This window comes from Babylonia areolata, chromosome 14 (assembly GCF_041734735.1).
Source record: "Babylonia areolata isolate BAREFJ2019XMU chromosome 14, ASM4173473v1, whole genome shotgun sequence".
Classification (NCBI taxonomy): domain Eukaryota; kingdom Metazoa; phylum Mollusca; class Gastropoda; order Neogastropoda; family Buccinidae; genus Babylonia; species Babylonia areolata.
This window is the reverse complement of record NC_134889.1, coordinates 27,322,466-27,341,747: the sequence shown is the minus strand read 5'-3', so window position 1 is coordinate 27,341,747 and position 19,282 is coordinate 27,322,466. Positions and strand designations below refer to the sequence as shown.

Sequence of the window (19,282 nt, the reverse complement as noted above, 5' to 3'; positions counted from 1 at the left end):
TTCTCTCACTTTGTTCAGCCATCAAAAAAAAAAAAAAAGTTGAACCTTGATGTTTGATTTATATTCATTCACACAGCTGTTTCTTTGCAGGTGTTTGGAATATTGTCTTGGATATGAACAACAGAGTTGTTTTTGTTGTTATTGTTTTGTTTTGTTGGGTTGTTTTGTTTTTTTTTGGGGGGGGGGGGGTTGCTGCTGTTGGTCTTTTCAGTTTTTGCTTGCATCTATTTACTTGTTTTCCTCTCTTTTCCAGTTGTTTGAAGAAATGTTTCCTTTCTTCAGAACTGAAAAGGGAATGTTGGTTTTCTTGTTTGGCTTTTTCTTTGCAGGCTGGTTTTGTTCTTTTTATTTGATTTTGTGTGTGTGCATATGTGTTGTTGTTTTTTCAGACAAGATCCTGGACTGCAGCTGATGAACATTATTTTGCTTTTACAATTGTGCTTGTTGTATACAAACATGTGTGTTATTTTCTTTTGTTTATCTGATCTTTTTCCTCCTAAAGTTCCCGCTGAAGTATTTATATTTTACTGTTAACATGCATGCACTTATCCCTGGTTGTGCCTGACACTCACTTTTTGGCTGACCAAATTCAGGGCTTTAGTGCACTGTTCACCTGGCCAAAATTCAGAGCTATTAGAACTGTTTGTCTGATGAAAATGCAGAGGCACCATTGCACTCTTAGAAGAAAAATGCAGAGGCATCTTGAACTGTTTGTCTGAGGAAAATGCAGAGGCATGATGCACTATGTGACCAAATGCAGTGGTACAATGCACCGTTTGATGACCAGAATTCACAGCTGTCATGCACTGTTAATCAGACCAAAATTCAGAGCTGTCATGAAATGTAATTCAGACCAAAATTCAGAGCTGTCGTGCATTGTTAATCAGACCAGAATTCAGAGCTGTCATGAAATGTAATTCACACCAGAATTCAGAGCTGTCATGCAGAATTCAGAGCTGTCATGAAATGTAATTCACACCAGAATTCAGGGCTGTCATGCATTGTTAGTCATACCAGAATTCAGAGCTGTCGTGCATTGTCAATTATACCAGAATTCAGAGCTGTCATGCTTTGTTAATCAAAACAGAATTCAGAGCGGTCATACATTGTTAGTCATACCAGAATTCAGAGCTGTCGTGCATTGTCAGTTATACCAGAATTCAGAGCTGTCATGCATTGTTAATAAAAACAGAATTCAGAGCTGTCATGCATTGTTAATCAGACCAGAATTCAGAGCTGTCGTGCATTGTCAGTTATACCAGAATTCAGAGCTGTCATGCATTGTTAATAAAAACAGAATTCAGAGCTGTCATGCATTGTCAATCAGACCAGAATTCAGAGCTGTCATGCATTGTTAATCAAAACAGAATTCAGAGCGGTCATGCATTGTCAGTCATACCAGAATTCAGAGTTGTCATGCATTGTTAATAAAAACAGAATTCAGAGCTGTTATGCATTTTTAATCAGACCAGAATTCAGAGCTGTCATGCATTGTTAATCAGACCAGAATTCAGAGCTGTCATGCATTGTTAATCAGACCAGAATTCAGAGCTGTCATGCATTGTTAATCAGACCAGAATTCAGAGCTGTCATGCATTGTTAATCAGACCAGAAATCAGAGCTGTCATGCATTGTTAATCAGACCAGAATTCAGAGCTGTTGTGTACTGTAAATCAGACCAGAATTCAGAGCTGTCGTGCATTGTTAATCTTCTTCTTCTTCTTCTTCTGCGTTCGTGGACTGCAACTCCCACGTTCACTCGCATATACACGAGTGGGCTTTAACGTGTATGACCGTTTTTACCCCGCCATGTAGGCAGCCATACTCCGCTTTCGGGGGTGTGCATTGTTAATCAGACCAGAATTCACAGCTGCCATGCATTGTTAATCAGACCAGAAATCAGAGCTGTCATGCATTGTTAATCAGACCAGAATTCAGAGCTGTCCTGCATTGTTATTCAGACCAGAATTCACAGCTGCCATGCATTGTTAATCAGACCAGAATTCAGAGCTGTCATGCATTGTTAATGAGACCAGAATTCAGAGCTGTCATGCATTGTTAATCAGACCAGAATTCAGAGCTGCCATGCATTGTTAATCAGACCAGAAATCAGAGCTGTCATGCATTGTTAATCAGACCAGAATTCAGAGCTGTCATGCATTATTAGTCATACCAGAATTCACAGCTGCCATGCTTTGTTAATCAAACCATAATTCAGAGCTGCCATGCTTTGTTAATCAAACCATAATTCAGAGCTGTCATGCACCGGTAATCAGACCAGAACTCAGAGTTGTCATGCACTGGTAATCAGACCAGAACTCAGAGTTGTCATGCACTGGTAATCAGACCAGAACTCAGAGTTGTCATGCACTGGTAATCAGACCAGAACTCTGAGTTGTCATGCATTATTAGTCATACCAGAATTCACAGCTGCCATGCTTTGTTAATCAAACCATAATTCAGAGCTGTCATGCACCGGTAATCAGACCAGAACTCAGAGTTGTCATGCACTGGTAATCAGACCTGAATTCAGAGTTGTCATGCGCTGTTCACCTTATCAAAATGCAGAGCTGTCACACACTGTCCGTTCAGCCAAAGTCCCAGACTTACAACCAGCCACCATGGTGAAGTGGTTAGAATCATGGACTGGTGATGGGGAATCAAGCTCCATTAGGAGGTAGGATTTTTTTTTTTTTTTTTTTTTTTTGCCAGCTCCAACCAAGTGTGCAGGTGCTGTGGGTTCAAAATGGGAAGTCAGGGACCACACTGCTCAGGGTCATCCACCTCGTGGATACGTCTTTGGGAGAAATGGTCAAACTTCCTGACCAACACTGCATGTATCTGTACCTCTCGGGCCGAGTTGATGCTTCTTTTTACAGTACATCCTGGCATGCGTGCCAGTCTTCTCGTTTGGGCCCACAGCCCGTTTAGCTCTGGGTGAGAGCTGGCTACAGGCTGAAAAAATCACACCTTAAAACACAAGCCATCTCTGCTGGTGCTCAAGCCTGCATTCTTCCAGTCATCAGTTGGCAATGCTGACCCACTTCAGAGCAGTGGCTGATGCGTTTTCCGTTTCTTTTTTTTTTTCTTTTTTTCTTCTTCTTTTTTTTTTTTTGTATTAGATAAACTCGTAAAGTCTGTGTGCTTTTCTACTTGGTTTGTAGGCCAGCTGTGCTGAGCAAGCGTAGTGCCTAACTCTTCGTGCGGGATGTCTCTCTCTCGAGTTAATTGGAGCACCTGGGTGAAAAGTCCGAAACTTGTTTTTTTCATTGTTTTTTGCATTCTGTGAAGTTGATTGATTGACTAGGAAGTTCTTGCTGAAAGCCTGTCCTTATTTTTCAGTTTTCAGGATAATGATGATTGTGTTTTGTTGTGTTTGGTGCCCAGGGACAAATTGTTGGAATTTCCTTCATTGATGACATATTTTTGTTTTCAACATCACAGGACAGAGACAAGTCTTCATCATGATGTTGTTACTTGCTGAGTTATAAAACCGTCATTTTGAGTGTACAAGAAAAAAAGTAACAATAATGATAATAACATTGAATGCTGTGCGAGTTATTTCCCTTGCTGTTGACTCTCCAGGAGAAAGACAAGAAGTACATGTTGCCGCTGGACAACCTGAAACTGCGGGACATGGAGTCTGGCATTTTCTCCCGCCACCCCACTTTTGCTCTTTTCCATACTGAGAATAGGTACCAAGCTGTGATTCAGCACACTAGACCTGGCTTTCCGCCGCCCCCCCCCCCCCCCCCCCCCCCCCCCCCCCCCCCCATTTCCTTGCCTTCATTTTCCTGACATGGTCTTGTTGTTTTTGTTGTTGGCTTAACAGTTGCTGAATGTAGTTTGACCATGTTTGATTTTTTGTTTTGGTTTTTTTTTTTGTTTCGTTTGGGTTTTTTTCGATGCATGCGCTTGTTGATGACGTGTAATGGGGGCTTGCCTGGAGCCATGGTAACCGCATGAGGTGTAGGCATCACCGTGCAGTTTACAGTCCGTCTGTGTGTGTGTGTATGTTTGTGTGTGTGTGTGTGTGAATGCAGAAGCTTGGAGAGGGGAGGATGGTGGTGGTGGATGCATGCAGATTTATTTCAAGGCTTGGATGGATAGGAGAAGATGACCGTGGTGGCTGCATGCAGATTAATTCCAAGGTTTTAAAAAAAAGTTTGTTTGTTTGTTGTTTTTTTAATGGAGTCAGTGCACATGCTTGCCAGAACCCCACTAATAACCTGTTTTCCAAAACAACAATGATAATGATAGCAGTAGAATGCCTGGATGTTATTTTCAAGTTTCTCATCACATGCGTTTATTCATAGTAATTTGTGACGGTGTAACATCCTGATTAGATTTATCTTCGGTAAGTTTCATTCATGAAATTGTTAGGAATAGTTTTTTTCTTCTGCAATAAAAGCTTGGGGAAATGTATGTTTCACCTGTTGCGCAGTTCACTGGAACTGTACGGAATCATGTTCTGCAAGAATTATTTTCATAGTTGGTTTTTAAGGTGTGTGGTTGGGTTGTTTTTTTTTTTGTTGTTTTTTCCAATTTTGTTAGACTTATTTATATAAATACTTACTTAATTCATGTTTTACCAAAATAGTGTTGAAGAATATAATCTGAAACAAACATCACTTGCTCTGTAAACTGATAACTTAAAACAGTATGTAAGTAAATAGGTAAATGAATAGGCTGTGCCTTGCTTTGGGGTATGGTGTAGTGGAGCACCTGATCAGCTGAATTTTGATAAGATGAATGACAATGTAACTTCTAAACCAAAAAAAAAAAAAAGTGAACAAGATCTTGCTGCAGGGCAAAGGAAGGGAAGAGGAAAAAAACCTGAAAAGGGACAACCAAAAATTAAAAAAAAACAACAAAAAAACCAACAACAATAAAATGGGAAAATTACAATTCATGCTGAGGTGATCTCATAAACTGAAGAAAAAAAAAAAAGTGGTTCACTCCTGATTTTTGAAGAGTGGAGGATGGCATTTCTTGATGGGAGCAAACCTTTCCATTATCCTCCCCCCCCCCCCCCCCACCCCCTCCCCTGCCCCCTTGCCTATGTGGACTTCATATATTTCATTTTGAAAGGAAGAGCAAGTTTATGGAAACGGGTCTTAGCAGAATGAGTCCAGATATTCTCAGTTTGTTTGTTTTCCCCTTCTCACACAGAGCTAGAGCCACATTGGCAGTGGCTTCTCAGTCAACATCGCTTTCCTTTCTCTTCTTCTTCACTGTTTGTCTCTCTGCCTGTCTTTCTGTCTGTGTGCCTTTAGTGCAAAATGTGGCATGTGGACCATAGCTGTGCTTGGGCTTGTTCTTCTGTTGTGTCAGAAAAGTGACAAAGGAGCTTTGTTGACAGTGTGGTGGTGTGTGTGTCTGTTTTGACGTGTGGGCGGGGGTGGTCTGTTTCTGACTGCACCACAGGAGAAGGACAAGAAGTACATGTTGCCTCTGGACGGTCTCAGACTGCGTGACACTGAAGGTGGCTTTATGAAAAAAGCCGGCTTTGGCTTGTTCCATGGGGAAAACAGGTAGATACCGTCCTCCCGCCCTTCCCCAACCCCACCCTCTCTCCCTCGTACCCCCTTCCTCAGCCATTGGTGATCTCCCTCTCTCTCCATTCCACCTAGCCCCCATCCCACCACCCACCCCCACCCCTCCTCCCTCCATGCAGCCAACCCACTCTCCACCCCACCCACATTTCTTTCCTTCTTCAGGCCCCTGTGTTTGATATATGTATACTGTCCCCAGCATGTTTGCAGTGTGCACCCACCACCTCCCACAGTCACTGTCAGGTGTGTGTGGAAGGGGGCAGGGGGGGGTGTATGTGTTAGCTTTGTTTCATGCAGTTGTGTTCCTTGTTTCAGTAGTTTGCCCTTGTCTTTTATTTTTGCCATTTGTGTATGTGTGAGAGAGAGAGAGAGAGAACTCAGAACTCAACTTTTTCTCTCGTTTTTTTTGTCATTTAAGGATCATGAATTTTAGGCATGGTCTATTCTTCCAATATGTCCTTGACTTGTTCACACACACACACACACAGATCACACATGTTTTCATTATTCACATCTATCATTTGTTTATATTTGTCCATTTCAACTTGCCTATTTGTGCTTTTTGAATCAAACACAGTGTGTGTTCCGTGCACGCATTTTGATTGACCAGAATATTTTCTTTTCCCTTTTTTTTTTTTTTTTTTTTTTTTTTTTTTTTTTTTTTTTTTTTTTAGATATTTTTTCCAACAGTTTTTACTCAGACAGACTCTGGTGTGATTTAGATATTGGGAAGTAAAATCTGAATACCACTGGGAACAGTGATCTTTTCAACATCAAAAGAATGCAGGCAGAACAATAGATACATGCATCAACACTTTGATGATATATTTAAGCTTAGACCTGTACATTGCATACCGTATGGTACCCACTTCTGTACAGATTTGTTATAATATCTTGCTGATGTGTTTTTGGGGTGTGTGGGAGGGGGGCTGGGGGTGGGGGTGGGGGGGGGGCCATACAGTGCTTTAAAAAAGCTGTACAAAAAAGATTGCTTCCAGTGTCAGAATCAAGTGAAGCCAAGCCCAGACAATTAAAGAATCCAACATGCAGCAAAGTCCGAAAGAGAAGCTTCATTCAGCTGGTAATCAGCAGTAACACGGGCCGATGATGGTCTTTGTAAACAAGCGATGTTGGTTTGGTTTGATATTTAAATTCACATGGACTCAAAACTGAAGAGTTTCGGCTAGATTGATAGTATTATGGAGACACTTGCAGACAGGTTTTTTTTTTTTGGGGGGGGGGGGGGGGGTTCTCTCTTTTTTTTGTTTGTTTGTTTGGGTTGTTTTTTTTTGTGGTGCTGCGCTGTGGTGACGCATTCTCTCCAGGGAGAGCATCCCATTTTTCACACAGGGATGTCAGTTGTGAGAAAAAGCAGTACAGTAATATAGAATACAGTACAATACATTATGACACAAAATGTACAGTGTAATGCAAATCACTTAGTTTGTAGGGGAAAAAGAAATGACCAGTGAGAGGCGGAATGTGAATACCGCTTTTGAGCTTTTCATCCTCACCGTTTGTGGCTGCCCGTTCACAGATTTACAAGCGTCATTTTGCTACATTTGTGTCATTTTACTGTTTCTCTTGTTGTTGAACGGACAGCGTTTATACAGTTTCAGATAGTGGTGTAAATAGAGTCTGTGGTAGTTTCGTATTGGCTGCATTGAAAGTTTTAGCTGTCAGTATTTTCATATTGTCTGTGTTCACAGTTTTAACTGTCAGTGTTTACATATTGTCTGTGTTCACAGTTTTAACTGTCAGTGTTTACATATTGGCTGTGTTCAGTTTTAGCTGTCAGTGTTTACATATTGTCTGTGTTCACAGTTTTAACTGTCAGTGTTTACATATTGGCTGTGTTCACAGTTTTAACTGTCAGTGTTTACATATTGTCTGTGTTCACAGTTTTAACTGTCAGTGTTTACATATTGGCTGTGTTCACAGTTTTAACTGTCAGTGTTTACAAATTGTCTGTGTTCACAGTTTTAACTGTCAGTGTTTACATATTGTCTGTGTTCTCAGCTTTAACTGTCAGTGTTTACATATTGGCTGTGTTCACAGTTTTAACTGTCAGTGTTTACATATTGTCTGTGTTCACAGTTTTAACTGTCAGTGTTTACATATTGGCTGTGTTCACAGTTTTAACTGTCAGTGTTTACATATTGGCTGTGTTCACAGTTTTAACTGTCAGTGTTTACAAATTGTCTGTTCACAGTTTTAACTGTTGATGTTTACATATTGTCTGTGTTCACAGTTTTAACTGTCCCCGTTCACTTACTGCTTGTGTTAACAGTTTTAGCTGTAGTCTTTTCACGTTGTCTGTCTTAACATTTTTAGCTGTCAGTGTTTTCATGTTGGCTCTGTTCACAGCTTTTGCTGTCAGTGATTTCACATTGGCTGTGTTCACAGTTTTAGCTGTAATGTTTTCACGTTGTCTGTCTTAACATTTTTAGCTGTCAATGATTTCACATTGCCTCTGTTCACAGTTTTAGCTGTCAATGTTTTCACATTGGCTGTGTTCACAGTTTTAGCTGTAAGTGTTCAAATGTCTGTGTTCTCATTTTTAGCTGTCAGTGTTTACATATTGTCTATATTCACTGGTTGCAACGAGTTGAAGCTGCTGGAAGTAGTTCCTTTAAAAGCACTGGTCACAGAAGGTTAAAAGTGCTGGGAATTTTTGCCTCACCTTTGGTCACAAAAAAGCCAAAACTGATAGAAGTTGTTGTTTTCAAAATACCAGCCACAGTAGAGTTAAAACTGCTGGGTGTTCTTCTTGAAACACTAGTTCAAGAGAGCTAGAATTGTTGGGAGTTATTCCTCTTGAAACACGGGCCGCTAAGAGTTGTTACAACTGCTGGGATGTTCCTATTGAAACAGAAGCGATGAGAATTGTGAAACCTGCCATGAATTGTTTTTCCTTTGAAACACTGATCATTGACACACTGTCCTCCCCAGATATATACGTGTGCATTATTAATTTCAAATGAGTCACAGATTCTGGGAGATGTTTTCCATGGAAGTGCTGCAAGTCCCAGGTATCTGGCCATCCTATGTGGGTGTGAGTGTCAGGTGTTGGGAATTCTTCGTTCTCCCAGGCCATATCTCTGTGAAGAGCTGTACAGAAGTACCTTTTCACCAGATTCTTCCCAAGTCTGTTAGTTGTATGTCAAAGCCTGGGTCGCTGCCCATGGTTTTCCCATCCATTCTGCAGTATTGTCAGTCAGTTGTGTGTGGGTTTGTTTGTTGTTGTTTTTTTCAGTCTTAAAAAAAAAAAAAAAAAAAAAAAAGTGTTGGTAGTTAATACTCTCAAAATGATTTCTACCACAAACAGGTAGACTTGTTCCATTAATTGTTCAAAGTGAGTCCCAAACAGCTGAGAAATAAATGTTCAGTGAATATCAAAACCTGCAACCAGTCGTAAGGAAAGGAGATGGAGTGGCCGCTGGGGGTAGTCATTGCTAGTAGTAAATAAAAAGCGAAACCCAAAAGATTGAAATCAAAGGAGGTGTTGGTAAGAAATGGAAGGAAGGAATTCAGTTTAATGCCTGGTCATATTTACTAATTAGAGTGTTAATTAGTGAGATGGATTTTCTTTATTTTTTCTTTTTTCCATTGTGGCTTTCAGACTTGATTATGTGGGGGTACAAACAAGAATGATTTTGAAAATCTGGGCGTGAGAAAAAAGTCAAGGCTCATAACATGAAAATGAGTTCTAGCACGTACTCTTCCCAACAAGAAGCTGTTTATTGATTTATTAGAGTATTGATTGATTTTTTTTTTTTTTTTTTTTTTTTTTTTTTGAAACAGTGGATTCAATTCAAAATCTACCAGTTCAAAAACTGCCAGGTACTGGTGACGGTTTGTAGTGAAAGGTGGAGTGGGTGGTGGTGGTGGTGACTGTGAGCATAATGGTGTGCTGCCTATTGTGAAACAGCAGCCTCACTTAACGTTGATGATGGGCGCAGCAGCTGAGCGGTAAATGCATTGGGCTTTCAGTCTGTGGGCCCTAGGTTTGAATCCTGGTCTTGGTGCCTGGAGGGTTCAGGATGAAGATTTTTCTGACCTCCCAGGTCAACATGGACAGACCTACTAATGCTTAACGCTTTGAGCCCTGAGTTCCTGAGCAATTTTAACCCTTCTGCCTGAGCTCCGAAATTTGCAAATAATTGGTATTTAATGTGTCACGGCAGATATAAAAAGAGTGCCCTGACCACCACTTTACCGGTGGTAGAGAAAAATGACATAATGCCTAGCCACCGGTTGAGCGGTGCCTAAACACTTGTGTCGTGTTTTGCTATTGGTTGACTTACATTGAAAAGCACATGCACAAAACACAGTGAAAAGGCGTGGCCATGTTGGTACTACGTTCGCTGACGTCAGAATATTACGGTTTTTCCGATTGGCTCTTCAATATAACTCAACCAATAGAAAAACATGACACAAGTGTTTACACACCGCTCAACCGGTGGCTAGGCATTACGTCATTTTTCTGTACCACCGGTAAAGCGGTGGTCAGGGCTCAAAGGGTTAAACCCCCTTTGTGTGCACATGCATGCAATAGATCAAATGCACACTTTTAAGATTCAATAACGCGTGTCAGCATTTGGTGGGTTATCATGGAAACAGGAACATAGTCAGACCAGCGTGCACACCCTCGAGTGCAGATGCCTGAAAGGCAGGGTATAAACAGTCATGCATTTAAAAGCCCACTTGTGTAGATAGAGTGAACATAGGAGTTGCAGTCCACAAACACAGAATTATAAAAAAAAATTAAAAAATGAAAGTTGGGATATCCGAACAAACATGTGAACTTTGCTTTTCAGTAATCCAAGCCTAAGCAATGTGGGGACTGGTCCATTTGTAAAATGGTATTTATCAGGACAACGGACTCATTTTGTTGTGGGACAAACAACTCATTGTGTCAAAACAAAGTACCATAATCTAACAGAAGTTTCACTTCAACGAAAACTTATCATTTTGCCAACGTGTGCTGGCAGCCAAATATTTGTGCAGTCGATAAACTGAAGAATCACAAAGGAATTTCATGTTAACAAGCACAAACATTTTGCTGATGTGTGTTGAAGGCCAATCATTGCATAGGTAATTGATTGAAGAAAACAGTGTTGGTTTATTTGACTGCCATCATCATGATATAAGAATGAATTAATATATACTTGGTGATAAACACTATGGAAGGAATGTAATAAATTTCACAAATACTTCAAAACAGATTTCTTCCCTGGCATGGGCAATAAGCCATGTGCGAAAAGAGTTAATAATGTCTTCGTTTAGAATTACATTTTCTCAACAAAATATCCAAGGCTGACAAGTGAGTGTGCTTGCTTACCCAGTAATATCTTTGAATTGAATGAAATAGATCATAAGATTAGATGTAGAAAAGGGGTGGGGGGGGGAGGTGGGATGGAGATGGTAGAAGTGTTATCAGCATAGAGGAGAGTTATCAGCATGACAGTGTAATACACTGACATGTATTGTTTACATCTTTGTTGACTGTTATGGCGTATGTCACTAATGTGTATTTTTGTCTCTGCAGCTTTGTTGGGTTTTTTGTTTGTTTGTTGTTTTTTTCTTGCTTTTAAAAAAAAATTTTTTAGTGATTACAGTAAGATCCATTTTCCCCATTCCACCATGCCTGTGTGCGACGCCTGTGTGTGTTCGCTGAACGCTGCTTCATTGCACAGTTTACTGGGCTTGTGACTGTGATGGCTGTACAGAGGTTTTATCGTTTGTTGCTCATCGCCCAACACACACACACACACACACACAAAAGAAATCAACTGGGAAAGAAAAGAAAATTAGACACTTGTTAGAGTCACTCACATTCGTGCACATACACTTAGGACATGGGAGTAGGAGGGGAGCACAGTATTGTGGTTCTGTCAGGTGGAGCGGTGGCCTAGTGGTAACGTACCCGTCCAGGAAGCTAGCATCCATAGGTTCGAATCCCGCTTCAACCAGGATTTTTATTCCCTCCTCTCCGCAAGACCTTGACTGGACGTCTGGGTAATGATCGTCAGCTCTGAAGAAAATCGAAGGTTGAAAGGAAGCTGTGGCTGCTTCAAATCGTGGTAAACGACTGTATCAGGTTTGGGAAAGGCATCTTTAAACATCCCATTGTTTCAAACTTAGAAAATCCAGAAAACTTTTCAAGAAGCCAGTTTCAATTTCAAGGAAGCATAGAAGAGGGAAAGGAGAAACGTGTCTGCTATTGACAGGACTCCCCAAGCATAAAACTGAGCAAGGAGACTGGATTTCATATTTCTTTTTTCTGAAAAAAGAAAAAGAAAAATATGTCTACACATAAACAGCAACAGCAACAACAAAGCACAAACAAGCAAAGCAAGCTAACAGTTTGCAACTATGATGCTAATGTTTCCATAAACAGCAGAATTACAACAAAAACAAGCTACTAACAGCTTGCTAGTGTTCCTATAAACAGCAGAGCAACAGCAAAAAACAAGCTAACAGCTTGCTAGTGTTCCTATAAACAGCGGAGCAACAGCAAAAAACAAGCTAACAGCTTGCTAGTGTTCCTACAAACAGCGGAGCAACAGCAAAAAACAAGCTAACAGCTTGCTAGTGTTCCTACAAACAGCAGAGCAACAGCAAAAAACAAGCTAACAGCGTGCTAGTGTTCCAATAAACAGCAGAGCAACAGCAAAAAACAAGCTAACAGCTTGCTAGTGTTCCTACAAACAGCGGAGCAACAGCAAAAAACAAGCTAACAGCTTGCTAGTGTTCCTACAAACAGCGGAGCAACAGCAAAAAACAAGCTAACAGCGTGCTAGTGTTCCAATAAACAGCGGAGCAACAATGAAAACAAGCTAACAGCGTGCTAGTGTTCCTATAAACAGCATAGCAACAATGAAAACAAGCTAACAGCGTGCTAGTGTTCCAATAAACAGCGGAGCAACAATGAAAACAAGCTAACAGCGTGCTAGTGTTCCAATAACCAGCGGAGCAACAATGAAAACAAGCTAACAGCTTGCTAGTGTTCCAGTAAACAGCGGAGCAACAATGAAAACAAGCTAACTATCAGCTTGCTAGTGCTGCTATCTGTACAAGGGTCACAGTCAGAAATCCAGACAATCGACATGGTCACCGTGATCATCCATAGGAAGCCTCCATCTATCGCTCATGCCTTTCCTTGCATGCTGCACTGACCTAGTTATGCTGATTGTCTTCTTCACCTGTGTCTGTTTTGCATGTTGTCATGTGAGAGAGAGAGAGAGAGAGGAGTGTTGTATGTTTTGTTTAGAGTACTATGTTTTGTTTAGAGTACTAATTTAAAACATTTTTTGTCCACTTTGTGATTCCTGTCTTCGTCGTCGTCATGAGAAACGGAAGCAGACAGACAGTGTATGGGGAAAGGTTGCATGTACTAATCTTTCCACCCATCCAACTCAGTTTATGACTTACCATCTTCAGCAGAGATAGAGGGACGTACACGGATAAAGGCGTTTGTCATGTTTGCTGGTGAAATAATGATGTCAAACACTAATGACTGGGATGCCCCTTTTTTGTCTGTTTTTTTGTGTGTCGTCAGGAGAAAGAGAAACGCTATATGTTGCCCTTAGAGGGGTTACGGGTCAGGAATGTGGACGATAAGTTTTTTTCCAAGTTTTGTTTTGCCCTGTTTAACCCCGACACCAGGTATGTTTTGTCGACAAAGACTTGTTGCTCTGTTAACGTTAGCAGCTCTGGCTTTGCGGTGTTGGGATTGCATACATTCTGCAGCTAACAACTTATGTCTTGTGTCATCTTAACCCTTTCACTGATGACGACAAGTAAATGCTCATCAGTGGAAGGGCTGTCATCTCACTGTGGTCAAAACTGAGCTTACTTGTTCTGGCTGTCAGTCGTCGTTTCTCATTCTGATTTCCTCCTCTTGCGACTGCAGGTCTTTTCTTCCTCGAAACCAGTTACAGCCAGATAACATCAAGTAGCCAAGTAGAAACTGCACTTTAGATTCCCACCACACTGATCTTATTTCTCCGAGGCTCGGCAGTTGAGGGGTTAAATAGGGTTGACTCTCTCTTTTCTCGAGCTTTGAATTGTGTAACATCATATCATGCAGTGACTGACAAACTGTATTGTTTTGATAGCTTTTATTTTTTCTAATTCATTCACTGATACAGCACATTTGAAATAATAATAATTATTAAAAAAAATTAAAAAGAGGGGGGGGGGGGGGGGGGGGTGGGGGGGGGGACAAGAAAGATCAAAAAGAAAAGAATACATGAAAGGAAACTGTTGTTATGAAATACTGTTGCATAGAACACAAATACCAGGTTGAGGGTATTCAATTCACATGTATATCTAGGCCACAACGTGCAAGAGAATACATGTATAGATAAAAAGTGATAACAAATAAAGAAAGAAAAAAGAAAGAAAGAAAAGATGTCATGCCTATGTAAGGCAGCTATTATTCTGTTTTTTGTGATGTTGATTGAATAATGATATTGAGAAATTGGCTCTTAACAGTTTTTTGTTGCTGTTTTGTTTGGTTTGTTTTTGGTTTTTTTTGTTTGTTTGGGTTTTTTTTGTTGTTTTTAAAAACACTACTCATCAAAACATTGTACTCGCCAAACACAAACTGACTGTGTGTAGTATTTTGATATTTCTAAGCTACAGCTTCCCATCTGTATTGACGCAGTTGCATTTTTACATTTTCTCTCTGTCTTTCTTTCTTTGTTTTATTAAATCTAGAATCTATAAAATTCCTGTACGTCATTATCCCTGAAAAAAAGAGAAATGTACAGTCAACATAACATACATATGATGGTAATGATAAGAAGAACTGTAAAGGTATTTTGATGGTGCCTAATACTTGTGCAGAGACGAATCAAAGTGCCTTCACATCAGTTATTAACACGAATGTGTAAAATTTTGATTCCCAGGGACAAGAGACCAATCTTGAAAATACCTGTGCATGTGAAGAGAAAGCGAGAGAAATTGTAGACAGGAAAGAGGAGGGGGGGGGGGGGGGGGGGCAGGGAGTGGGGAGGTGGGCAGCTATTTTGGAGAGAGTTAGGCTTAAAGGCCAGGCCAGACCGTTGTTCAGCACAAAATGTGAAGCGACACACATCCCTGACTTTACAGAATCTGTGAAATAATCGAGTCAGAATCCAGTATTTGGGATGGTAGCGTTTCATGTAGTAATGAATCTCAATATGCCAGCGTAATTGTAGCACTTTACTCAGGGGATCTTTTGGTGGGGTTGTGTGGGGGGGAGGGGTGTTTTGTTTTTGTTTTCTTAAGTGTGTTGTTTCTTTGATACCATCTCTCTTTTTTTTTTTCACTGTATACGTGCTCTCTCTCTCTCTCTCTCTCTCTCTCTCTCTCACACACACACACACACACACACACACACACACACACACACACATACATGTATATTTATTGATTTTTGTTTAACTCTGCCTTTAAGAAAAACACACTCATATTCTTCAGGATTTCTGTACCGCTACCAGATATTCCTATGTAACACTCTGGGCAGTGTTGGATATATAGACATTATTCTGAAGTTCTGATAGATAGACATTATTCTGGAGTTCTGGACCTTTGACATACATGCTGGTGGAGAGAGAGAGAGAGAGAGAGAGAGGCCTATCCAGATCATTGTTTTAAAGAATTAAGCCAATCACCAGCTCTTGTACCTAGCAGATTGTTTTAAATGGGTATACTGCTTCTTGGCTCTTTTTGGTCTTTTCCTGGGTTGTATTTCTTGACCTTGAAAAGCTCTGTCTTGTGTATTCTGTATTCTTGGTACTTTTTAAGTGATGAAAAAGACTGTTTGCTTCTGGGTTTGTTTGTTTTTTTTTAATGTTTGTGTATTCCAGAAGACTTTTTTGTAAGGAAATGTTTATGTGTGTCTTTCTGTTTGTGTATTCCAGAAGACTTTTAGAAGGAAGCATTTATATGTATGTAAAATCAATCCCTGTCTTTAGCATAAAGTGCGTAGGTGTATTCCGTTTTTTTTGTGTGTTTTTGTTTTTTGTTGTTGTTTTTTTACAATACCGGTGGGGTTTTTTGGGGTTTTTTCAACAGCAGCCATTGATTTGATATTATTATAAAAGAGGACTTCAGGCAGATCCCAGTTAACTAAAGCTTCAATTGTTAGACACAGTTATTAGAAACAATGTGAGAGGCAGTGAGTGGAAAGTGTACACACAAAACGGGTCTGGCAAATTTTTTTTAAAGAATGATATGTATAGATATATTATGTGTGTGTGTGTGTGTGTGCATGTTTTTTTTCTTGTTGTTTTTTTTTTATAAGAAAAACAAAAGCAGTGTCATTAGCAAATATCCTTATTTTCAGTGTCAACCAGTCTTCTTAAATTGATTGCTTGGAGACAGTTTGTATTGAGCTCGAACTACATATAAAGACTTCTTTTTTTTTTTCTTGTGTGTGTGTGTGTGTTTTTTTAAATGACCGTAAGAATGCGGTGAAAGGGGAGGAGGGTAGGTTAGGGGGAATGGGGGAGGGGAGGAGACAGAAAAAGGGGTGGGGGGGGGACTGTGTCAATGAATTAATTTTACCTTGTGGTCCAGAAAAGGTCTTTTCACTTTGAGTGATATTAGAAGTTGAAATATTAAATTATGACAAACAAGCATACAAAGAATAATGATATAGCAATAAAAACAACCCTGATAGAAAGAAGAAAATATCAAGATTAAAAAAAAAAAAAAAATCAACCATTAATACTTAGATTAACTTAAAGGATTGTAAATCTTTATCATCGAGTTGTTGTTGTGAAAGTATGTGATTAAAAGCGATTGTCTTCTTGACAAAAATGTGGTGCATGGCTGTCTCTGGTTTGGTTGAATTGTGCTTGGTGCATGCAAGTAGCTTTGGTTGAATTGTGCTTGGTGCATGCCATGTGTATTTTGTATTCTTTGCTGCCCCTGTTAGTATTGTAGAACCAATCTTTGCACTGTGTGTTTCTATGTGTGTGTGTGTGTGTGTGTTCTTCACATTCTAGTGAAATATACACTGTGGTTGTACTCATCTGTGCACAGTAATCCATACGATAGGAATATTTTGATGAAGGTGCTAGTTTGAAAGTTTTGTGAACATGTCACGTTACAGATACAGGAGACGGCATAACATTAATGTCAACTCTAGTGGAAGTATCAGTTGTGACTTCTTCTTTTTTTTTTTCTTCTTTTTTTTTCCAAATGTTTTATTCACATTTTGAAGTATGACAAACCTCCAAAGAATAATGATATAGTAATTCGAACGAACATGACAGAAAGAAGAAACGTTAAAGACTGAAAAAATAAAAAATGTGTGTAATACTTAGATTAACTTAAAGGATTGTAAATCTTTGTTATCGAGTTGTTTTGCTGTGAAATTATGTGAATGAAAAAGATTCTCTTCTTTACAAAAATGTGGTGGATATCTATCTATCTATGTACATGCATAATCGTACATACATACATATATGCATACATACATACATACATTCATACATACATACATACATACAGACACACACACACACCCACACACACACACACACACACACACACACACACACACACACATACAGACAAACACACAGACACGCGCATGCACACACACAAACACACACGCACACAGAACACACACACACACACACACACACACACACACACAAACATGCACACACACGCACGCAGACACAGTGATCAGACCTGTGTCGAACGGCAGATGATGTAGGCTTTTTTGCAGTATACATTTGACAAAATGACAGTTGCGAATGTACAATGAAAGTTCTGTGTGTACGCCTTGGTTTATTGCCCCATCCACCACATAAGGACTAGTGGATGGGAGAGTAAACGTCCTGGTCTGTAAGCGGGACTCAAACTCATGGACAGGCGCTTCCTAATTGGGCGCATTACCACAAGGCCACAACCCTTGCTTAATTGAACAGTTTTGGGTCAGGGAAACCATACAGTGTCCAAGAATGGAGTCACTTGGTCTTGCTTTAGTGACGGGCGCCATAGCCGAATGGTTAAAGCGTTGGACTTTCGATCTGAGGGTCCCGGGTTCGAATCACGGTGACGGCGCCTGGTGGGTAAAGGGTGGAGATTTTTACAATCTCCCAGGTCAACATATGTGCAGACCTGCCAGTGCCTGAACCCCCTTCGTGTGTATACGCAAGCATAAGATCAAATACGCACGTTAAAGATCCTGTAATCCATGTCAGCGTTCGGTGGGTTATGGAAACGAGAACATACCCAGCATGCACACCCCCGAAAGCGGAGTATGGCTGCCTACATGGCGGGGTAAAAACGGTCATACACGTAAAAGCCCACTCGCGTGTATACGAGTGAACGTGGAAGTTGAAGCCCACAAACGCAGAAGAAGAAGACGAAGGTCTTGCTTTAGTGAACAGGTTGAGTTTAAAGGAAAGAAAAAAAATTTAATGCACTTTCCAAGAGAACAGTTTTTCCTCTAGGTTTGAGTCAGAAAACATTACCTTTTTGGGCTCGTTGTTGTTGTTGTTGTTTCTGATGTGGGTACTGTTTGGACTTGTATTCTTTAGTGTTCTTTTTCTTTTTCTCCCCCCAACAGAAATGTCTACAAAGACTACAAGCAGCTGGAACTGTCGGCGGACTCTCAGGAAGACGTAGACAGCTGGAAGGCCTCCTTCCTGCGAGCTGGCGTCTATCCTGAAAGGAGTTCTGAGGAAAGCTCGTCGGTAAGACAGTGTGCAGGCGTTCGTTCGTCCGTTTGTTCATTCTTTTGTTTAACGTCTCTCCAGAACTGTGATTTTAGATGAAAATCCATCCCCTTCCCCACCCCACCCATGCCTTAAATCATCACTATTTTCCCTGTTCCTGTGTGCAGGCGTCTGTGTGTGTAGGGGTGGGGGGGGTGTGGGGGGGGGGGAAGGGCATGGAGGTGGGGTAGGGATAAAGGCCATGTTTAAGTCTGTGTAGTTCTTGGGAGTGTGGTGGGTTAGGAATTTGAAGCAGTTTGAAAAGTATTTATTTTTTGTGTTTAACTTTAAGGCTGGGAAGATTGTATGTTGGTGTGTCCACGTGCGTTATTTGACCAACAAACGTGTTTCAGATTTTAAGGTGCACCTTCCAAATTTAAAAAAAAATCCAATTTTAACAGTACTGATGACATTGCTTGATATGAACCACACATAAAAATGGAAGAAATATCAAAATCAAAGCAGCAAGGAAAATTTTTGTTTTTGGAGAAACCTGAGATGTCACTCACAGATGTATTGAAATGCAGTACAAAAGTATTATATCTATGTATCTGCATTAGAACCTGTTTTACAGATATGAAAGTATTACCTGGGTTTGTACATAGTCATGGAAGTCTGGAAAAGTCTTAGAAAAATGGGATAACGATTTTCAGGGCTTGGAAACAAAAAAAATGATGAAAATTGATAATAAGAAATCCACCTGTCTTTGTCAGGAGTGTAGCAGACTTTTTTTTCTTTTTCTTTTTTTTTAAATTCAGTTTAGCCTTGCTGAGCTGGAAAAACAATGCTGGAAAAGTCTTGGAAAAATTAGAGAATCATTTCCGAGGCTGGGAAATGTCTTGGAATTTTAAGAAAAGAAAAGAAAAAAAAGAAAAGTTATGAAAATTGATATTGGGATATCCATATTGCTGTCAAAAGAGGGCACTAGCCAGGGCGACAAAGGGGAGGTTACCTACTTCCGGAAGGTTATTGGCCGTAGTATTTTCGTTTTCTCCGCAT

The 19,282-nt window shown here is 40.2% G+C and overlaps 1 protein-coding gene across 5 annotated transcripts in view; it reads left to right on the top strand.

The window, feature by feature from the left end:
* The window catches only part of LOC143289568 (dynamin-1-like), a 79,451-nt gene that overhangs the window by 41,664 nt on the left and 18,505 nt on the right, over positions 1-19,282 (top strand). For 2 of the 5 annotated variants that reach the window (XM_076598589.1, XM_076598586.1), the window contains exons 14-15: positions 5,428-5,534; positions 18,136-18,262. In XM_076598589.1, the coding sequence (XP_076454704.1) occupies positions 5,428-5,534; positions 18,136-18,262 (234 nt within the window). Of the gene's footprint in view, positions 1-3,585; positions 3,696-5,427; positions 5,535-13,119; positions 13,227-18,135; positions 18,263-19,282 lie in introns of all 5 variants that reach the window. The other 3 variants (XM_076598588.1, XM_076598587.1, XM_076598590.1) reach the window with 2 other exon arrangements.